Source organism: Hippopotamus amphibius, chromosome 9 (assembly GCF_030028045.1).
Source record: "Hippopotamus amphibius kiboko isolate mHipAmp2 chromosome 9, mHipAmp2.hap2, whole genome shotgun sequence".
In the NCBI taxonomy this organism is placed as follows: domain Eukaryota; kingdom Metazoa; phylum Chordata; class Mammalia; order Artiodactyla; family Hippopotamidae; genus Hippopotamus; species Hippopotamus amphibius.
The window spans coordinates 95,052,944-95,062,004 of record NC_080194.1 but is presented as its reverse complement, the minus strand read 5'-3'; the positions used below and the strand labels follow the sequence as shown (position 1 = coordinate 95,062,004).

The 9,061-nt window shown below is 40.2% G+C and overlaps 1 protein-coding gene across 1 annotated transcript; it reads right to left on the bottom strand.

Annotated features, from left to right (window-relative positions):
* Positions 1-561: 561 nt before the first annotated feature.
* Positions 562-8,775, bottom strand: LOC130860971 (NXPE family member 4-like). Its single transcript, XM_057749488.1, has 2 exons — positions 8,757-8,775; positions 562-1,166 (listed from the first exon to the last, which is right to left on the bottom strand). The coding sequence occupies exons 1-2, from the start codon at positions 8,773-8,775 to the stop codon at positions 562-564; spliced, it is 624 nt and encodes a 207-aa protein (XP_057605471.1).
* Between the last annotated feature and the right edge of the window lie 286 nt (positions 8,776-9,061).

Sequence of the window (9,061 nt, the reverse complement as noted above, 5' to 3'; positions counted from 1 at the left end):
TGATATCTTCCTCTTTTACTTGAAATAAAATCCAAACTCCTTTAATAGATTATTCGTGATATAGGCTAGCCGTGACCACCTTCCCTCCTCATCTTTCACACCTTTCTCCTTGTCTGCCAACCCGCAGCCACATCACCTTCTTTCAATTTTGCGAACACCCTTTTGGTGAATTTGCACACAAAGGCTCAGCCAGGAGCCCAGGAAGGAAACAGATGACAGGTGCAAACTTGGTGACCCAGAAGAGTTTAATAAAGGGCGAGATTTAAGGAAACCAACAAGGGATAATGCAGTGCTTTGGGGCCTGCAAGGGCGGGGAGCCATCTATCCTCAGGCCTGAAGTGCCTATGTGGAGAAAGTCACGAATGGAGTGTGGCCTTGGGGAGAACAAAGCTGTAACCAGTAGATATTTGGATGTTGAGAGTGCAGTGTTCACTGTGAATTAAAATGGTGAGAGTGGTTGGAATAGGAAAACATCTCAGAGCACATTAGTTTGAAGGCTTGCTTGCCTTATGTAAAAGTCTGCTCTTTTTTAGGGTCACTGGTGGTCACATGATCAGGGTCTCACAGAGCATGCGTGGAGCAGTAGAAGGCTTCTTGGTCTCGAGTATCCAGGTACTCACACAGTTCAGCACTTGAATTTAAGACCAGGGCACAATCAGTATTGACACGGGAGGTGCCATTGGCAAACTGGCCTGTGAAGATCACCCTGTCATAGCCTTGGTTCCTTGCCCTCCAGAGAGCTGACACCCCTTCACTGGGGTGGATGAGCAGGACAGACAGAAACACCCGGCCTTCCCAAAACAGGGTGAAGCTGACAAGGTAGGTGCCATTGTTGAAGTCTGTCACCTTTCCCGAAGCACCTGCCTTTAGGGCTGGGGAGGACATCCTGGCCCTCAGGAAATCCCCATCATATTCCTTCCTGCGTCCCGAGTGGTCCCTCACCTTTAGCAGGACGTGTAGCTGGTCCCCCATGCAGTATGTGTCTTGAGGGCTGAGGAGGGTGGCTCTGCTGTGTGTGGTGCTGGTGGTGGAGGCCACGTGGGTGAAGGGTCTGGGTGGGATCAGCTGGTGTAGTTTCTCCACGATCGCCTTTATTCTCAGCTCAGTCTGTGTTGGTGAAACTGCTAGATCCAGTGGTGCTTCAATAACATTTTGAAGGTGCTTCTCTGTTGCATAAAGGTAGGCAACTCTTATTCACACCAAACTTGAAATGACAAGGAATGTGACATATTACATGTACATAGCTGAGCCTGTCTCTGTTAACTTTAAGGGTGGATTTATATCTTTACTGATATATTACCACCAAAGAGTGCAATCCAGGAAATTCTATAATTAAAGTGCAGAAAGCTGTTGATAAAACGTGTCAATTATTCCATTTTTTACTTCCACCATTATTCCATAGGATATTAAAGCTCATTAAAAAATATTGAACCTAAAAAATGTATGACTAAGAATTTTGTTTTAAGAAGTAGTTACGGGCTTCCTAAGTGGTGCGGTGGTTAAGAATCCGCCTGCCATTGCAGGGGACGTGGGTTTGATCCCTGGTCCGGGAAGATCCCACATGCCGAGGAGCAAACTTGCCCGTGTGCCACAGCTATTGAGCCTGTGCTTTACAGCCTGTGAGCCACAACTATTGAGCCCATGTGTCACAACTACTGAAGCCCACGTGCCCAGAGCCCGTGCTCTGCAACAAGAGAAGCCACGGCAATGACAAGCCCTCGCATTGCAATGAAGAGTAGCCCCCGCTTGCCATGACTAGAGAAAGCTTGTGTAGCAAAGAAGACCCAACACAACCAATAAATAAATAAAAAAATAAATTTAAAAAAGTAGTTACAATTGTACATTGAAAGAAGTAAATATTAAGAAATATTTCACTATGTCCTAATAAAATGAAAGGAAAAATCATAATAAAAAATAAACACTTTTAACAGTGAAATGGTTTTTTTTGTAAAAGTTTAATTTTTAAATAGGTACCACATAAACATGGCACAAAATTAAAAAGATACAATATGGAAAGAAGCCTCCCTCCTTCATTCCTGTCTCCTGCCACACAGTTTTCCTCCCAAGATTAATCACTCATCTCTTTTATAAATATCTTTCCAGAGCCTATGTATATATACACATGTGCATGTACATAAACACACACACACTACACATATTCTTTTCTTTTTATGTAAATGGTACCATCATATGCATTGTTCTGTGCCTTGCTTTTTTTTTAAAAATAGGTTTATTTATTTGGCTGTGTTGGGTCTTTGTTGCTGTGCGTGGGCTTTCTCTACTTGTGACGGGTGGGAGCTATTCTTCGTTGCGGTGCATGGCCTTCTCATTGCAGTGGCTTCTCTTGTTATGGAGCACGGGCTGTAGGTGCAAGGGCTTCAGTAGTTGTGGGTCGTGGGCTCTAGAGCACAGGCTCAGTAGTTGTGGCACACGGGCTTAGTTGCCCCGCAGCATGTGGGATCTTCCCGGACCAGGGATCAAACCCATGTCCCCTGCATTGGCAGGCGGATTTTTAATTACTGTGCTACTAGGGAAGTCCTGTGCCTTGTTTTTTAATGTAAGGATATATTCTGAATATCTCTTCATTTCAGCACATACTGAGCTGCCTCAGTCATCTGTTAAGATGGACACAGTATTTCATTGAATGTATGTATCATTCTTTAACCAGTCGCCTATTGGTGGTCATATAGATTTTCCCAGTTTTCTTCTGATAACAGTGTTGAAATTAATAATCTTGTACATTCTAGAAATGGAATTAGTGGGTTGAAATTTAAGGGCATTTTTTATGTATATATTCTAAAAAATGGAATGGTTGGTGGTTTGTTTTTTTTTTTTTTTGGCCACACCACACAGCATGTGGGATCTTAGTTCCCTAACCAGGGATTGAACCCATGCCCCCTGCAGTGGAAGCCCGGAGTATTAACCACTGGACCACCAGGGAAGTCCAGGTTTGTGTTTTTGTTCTAGTGATTTTTTTAATGTAATGTGACAAATATGTTCAATAGATTTATGTAAGACATTTAACCTTTTTTTCAGCAGTATCTGTTGACTCCCTACCATGAGCAGTGACCAAAATTATTTACACTGTCTTGCCCCAGTTTTCTCCTCTCCACTACTACATTTTTATTCTTTAAATTATTTATCTTTGTATTCACCCTATTTCCTTAAAAGTGTGTGCTTTAATACAGTTATATGTTTTATATATATAACTATATACATAATATTCTATATACACTATGATATATATAATACTACATATATACTATATAGAATATTGTGTTATTTGTAATGTATTTCATATTATAGTATAATATAGTGTATACTATATATTATCATATATAGTATGTACTATAGTATATATAAATATATGTAACAAATATATAATATATATAATTGCATTATGTATAACTTGTTTATTAAAACACATTTTTAATATTTATATATATGTGTGTACTTATTAGCTTTAAAAAAGTATCTTTAAATGCTAGGCTAAAAATGATAAGGAAATCTCCATCTGCCCTCCTCCATCTTTTGTTATTTATAACATTTCTATGTTATCACAGTTTATAATATTTGTGTGTCAGAACACACACAACATTTATGGTTTTCCAACCATAATCTCTATAATTTTGTTTTGGTTTTGGCTAGTACTGTAGTTTACTGGATTGAGTAACTGTTGTCATTCTATTTGTAAGAGTTTTTTTCATTTATCTCTTGTTTAACTGAAGCTGGTCTGCATTTTAAAAAGAAGTGTTCATAAGGACTATATCCCCTGTGTTTGTTGTAATAGTTGGATTTTTTAAAAAAAAGTTTGAATCTATAAATAACCTGAGATTCATTTGATATATGGTAAAAGGTGAGAATACAAATTAACTTGTAACCTCCAGTAGTGCATGATATCTAGAGAAGCAATTTTGCTTATTACTTCTTTAACCTTCAGAAAGATGAAACTGTACAAGGGACAAATTAAGAATTAAATTATGCTTTCTTTCTGGGAAACTGAGACTTCAAACAGAAAAACATGTGTTCAGTGAATCTGAGGATTTAGAGGAGAAAGCAGTTCAAGTAATTAGCTACAGAACCTATGTTGGAGAGAAAAGGAAATTGGGGCCAGACGGGGTCTTATGAATTGAAAGAAAATGAAAGAATCAAGGAGACAGTGCCTGGGACATAAAAGGCATTCAAAACATTTTTGTTTACTGGATTAGTGAGTGAATTCAAGGTTTCTGGGTGGTTTAATGAGAGTAAGAGTACAAGCATACCTTGGAGATATTATGGGTTTAATTCCAGATCACGGCAACAAAGTGAATATCACTTTAAAGTGAGTCACATAAATAACAAAAGATGGAGGAGGACAGGTGGAGAGATTTCCTTATCATTTTTAGCCTGGTGTTTAAAGATACTTTTTAAAGCTAATAAGTACAAACACACACACACACATATACATATTTTCCACTCCATATAAAAGTTATGTTTACACTATACAGTAATCCATTAAGTGTGCAATAGCATTATGTCTAAAAAAATGTCCATACCTTAATTAAAAAATACTTTATTGCTAAAAAATGGTAACCATCATCTGAGCCTTCAGCGAGTTGCCATCTTTTGGCTGGTGGAGGGTCTTGTGCTGATGTTGATGGCTGCTGACTGATCAGGGTGGGGTTATTAACTGGCCCGGTTCCAATATTGTGTCTCAGAATAGAGAGGCCTGAGGAGAGGAAGGGAGGGGAATAGCCGGTCGGCAGAGCAGTCGGAACACACACAGCATTTATCCATTATGTTCATGGTCTTATACGGATGCCGTTTGTGGTGCCCCCAAACAATGATAAGAGTAACATAAAGGTCACTGGTCACAAATCGCCATGACCAATAAGATAATAATGAAAAAGTTTTAAATATTGCAAGAATTGCCAAGATGTGACACAGAGACACAAAGTGAGCAAATGCTATTGGAAAAATGGCACCAATAGACTTGCACAACTCAGGGTTGCCACAAACTTTCAATTTGTAAAAAATGCTGTATCTGCGAAGTGCAGTAAAGCAAAGGTCAATAAAAGAAGATACACCTGTGTAAGAAATATCGAAGATGAAGTGTCTGTGGTTAAGAAGTGTGAGATATCAGTTGGGCCATAACAAGATTCAAGGTATGGCCTGGAAGGTGTGTTGCCAAAATACATCCCATGTGAAGGTCCCTGGCACTTAGAAAAAAATCACCAGTAGGCTTGAGATTTGAATTGATTTGGATGTGGGATCTAAATTCTTCCTAGACAATGGAAGAATTTTGGGGGAGAAGATGAAGACTTAACCAGCTACCTAATTATTTTGTGAATATGGGGAAATGACTCTATGAGCTTGGTCGGGTCTTGTATTTATTTCATAGATTAGGAAATGAGGCAGGAAGATGTAATTTGCCTATGGCCGTAAAATGAATAACTGCCAGAGTCAGGATTCAAGTCCAGGCAATCGGACTCTTAAGCTTGTGATCTGACCATTCTGCAGCCCCACCTCCGTGTGTGTGTGTGTGTGTGTGTGTGTGTGTGTGTGTGTAGCGGTGGTGGTGGTGATGGTGCTGGGGCAGGTGGTATTCATTTCTGTGGCTACAACCCTAGGGGATGGTGCAGAGGCTGGACAGCATGATTCTCCTAGCTTTGGTCACATCAACCAGAGCCTGTCCCGTGGGGCAGCTCAGGGAGCTCCAGGGTATATTTTGCATGAATAGTTTAGAAGGAGACTATTCCATTCCCTCATCGCCTAAGACTGAGCTGGGTCACAAGGGGAGGAGACTGAACATTTTAAAAAACTCTCAAGCATTTCAGAAACTGTGATGTTTCTTTAAAATATAAAATACTGAACAATTTATTCATTTGTTCAACAAACATTTTAGAATCTGTCTTTTTTTAATATTTATGTATTTATTTAGTTGCACTGGGTCTGAGTTGTGGCATGTGGCATGTGAACGCTTAGTTGTGGCATGTGGGATCTAATTCCCTGACTAGGGATTGAACCCTGGTCCCCTGCATTGGGAGGATGGAGCCTTAGCCACTGGGCCACCAGGGAAGTCCCTAGAATCTCTCTTTACTAGGCTTAGTAAGGGGCATTCAAATTAAGATCTCCATTCAAGAGAAATATAAAATTTTGTTGCGGACACAAGGCAAAATAAGTTTAACTCTATCCATCTCATTTAGTCTCTCAGGTTAGAAATTTATGGGTAAACTGAGGGAGTATTAAATCTTTCCCAATTAAAAAAACTTCCCCACCCTCAGTACATCACCAGGCAATTTAATGCCATGTCCTTGGTCTGACCTGGGATAGACTGAATTCTGAGAGAGGTTTTATTGAATAAGTGGAGAAACTGAACCTTTTTTTAAAAAAAAAATCTTTGTGGAATCCTTGCAGTTGTAAAAATGACCCATACATTTAGCCCTAATATAGGTGCTAGCAGTGTTTGATGAATCACCTTGTTTGAAAATAAGAGAGCAGACAAGGGAGGGACTGTGTACTAAGTCACATGGAAGATGAGCCTTTTGTACATACTGTTCCAGAACACGTTGCCTCTCAGTTGCTCCCTTTGTACCTCTTCTTTCACGTCCCTGAATCCTACTTATTCTTCTAGTCTTGTTTCAGATATCACGTTCTCTGGGAGCTTTCTCTGGACGCAATGCCAGGGCATGACTGTTTTTCCCCAGCACCCTTTCGTAGCAGGTATCATACAGTATTGCAGTAGTTTGATACTGACAGGTGTTCTCTCTTGTTTAACATTGGTTCCCCACCCGGAGGCCACCATAAAATAGTTGTTGAAGAAACAAGTGTTCATTTAATGAATGATTCTCAGAGCAGAGTCTCATTCTTTCTACAGTTGTTTCAATATCTTCTCTGTGGGGATCTTTTAGGTCCTCCGTATGTGTCTTTAGCATAAACAAAAAGGAGGGAAATCAAAGACAAGGTGATTAGTGGCTGCATGTAATGTTTTGGAGACCCAGGCTTCCTCATTCTTAGATTATTTCTTCCATATACGTTCTACATTATAATGTCAGTTCCATGTCCCTCCTCCCTCACCCAGAAAACAGGTGTAAAGAAGTGTCAACAGTTATTCTCATTGTAGACACAGAATTTTGGTCCATCACCCCTTTCTTCATAGATGATCATGGTGCTTACTCTGTTTTATCTTGCTTCTTCCTCCTCTGAGCTTACAGAAGATTTCTTAACTTGATTAGGAGTTTTAATTTTTTAATTTTTATTATTTATTTTTAATTATTTATTTTTATTTTTAAATTTTTCATTGTTTTCGTTTCTGCTATATTAATTTTAATTTTATTTTTTAATGTAGGATTGGTCTATAGCTTTATTTTTATTTATTTATTTATTGGTTGCATTGGGTCTTCATTGCTGTGCATGGGCTTTCTTTAGTTGCAGACAGTAGGGGCTACTCTTCGCTGTGGTGCGTGGGCTTCTCATTGTGGTGGCTTCTTGTTGCAGAGCGCGGGCTCTAGGTGCATAGGCTTCAGTAGCTATGGCTCGCAGGCTCTAGAGTACAGGATCACTAGTTATGGCACATGGACTTAGTTGCTCCGTAGCATGTGGGATCTTCTCAGACCAGGGCTAGAACCCCTATCCCCTGCATTGGCAGGTGGATTCTTCACCACTGCACCACCAGGGAAGCCCATAGCTTTATTTTTCTTAATTGAAGTATAATTGATTTACAGTATTGTGTTAGTTTCAAGTGTACAGCATAGTGATTCAGTATTTTTGCCTATTATATTCCATTATAGGTTATTACAAGATAGTGGGTATAAGTCCCTGTGCTATACAGTATATATCCTTGTTGCTTATCTACTTTATATATAGTAGTTTGTATCTGTTAGTCCCATACCCTTAATTTGTCCCTCACCTCTTCCTTCTCCCTTTTGGTAACCACAAGTTTGTTTTCTATATCTGTGAGTCGATTTCTGTTTTTCATATATATTCATTTGTATTAATTTTTTAGATTCCACATATGAGTGATATCATACAATATTTGTCTTTGTCTGACTGATTTCACTAAGCATAATGTTCTCTAGGTCCATCCATTTGCTACAAATGTTGATTCGTTTTTAAAATGTGTTGTGTCCCTTTTCTGTGTACACGACCAGTTAGACTTTGTTCTGGGACATGTTCTGGGTGCATAGGGATGCAGCACCATTCATTTGGCAAATGTGGACTGGTTGCTACTATGTGCCTGGCCCTGTTTAATAAACTAGGGATGAATAAAGTGGTTCTAAGGAGGTACTGTGGTCACAGCTGGCATTTCTGTGGAGGGTGCCTTCTCTGCTCTGGAGGGATGGAGAACACATAAACCAGGCATTGGGGAGTGGGAAATGGGGGAGAAGGAGTCTTGGGCAGGAAAGGAATTGGCACCAAAGCAGCATTCAGGGCCACTTAGGGGCCTTTGAATGCCATGCCCTAGCAGAGGTCCCAGCGGCACCCCTGGTAGCTCTACTGCAGCTTTGTCTCTTCTGGTCCTCTTCTTTGTCGTAGCCACATAAATGCCAGAAGAAGGCACAGACTGTGGATTAGGGAGTGACCCTTAAGAATATTGGGGATGAGGTTCACAAGGCCTATAGTTACCTGAAAGCCTTGGGCCTCCAGTGAGACCAGATGGGCTCTGCTAGTATGCAGTGATGGAAGCCATGCGATCCTACACTCTGAGTATAAACCTTTGGGTTAAATAGCTCTTAGCTGTTTGGTGTTTATCTTCTCATTGATACCCCTTCACTTACCAAGCACTGCAATCGACATGATTGAGGCTTTGAGACCAGGAGTAGTGGCAAGAATGACTGTGCTCCCCAACCTCAGCCCTGCCTCTCCATGATCTGCCCAGAGTACAGAAAACCTGGGACTAGCTCAGCACATTCAGCCCCGCAGTAGTGGGGCCCTGGCTCTATGTTTTATACTTTTAGGCTGTGAAACATACCTTGATAGCCAAAGAGCCAATAATTACATTTTAAATTTGAAAATACACCTGTAAGATCTGTCATGGTCCGAGCGTGGGTTGGAAAAGAATTTCCAGACACAAGGTAGAATG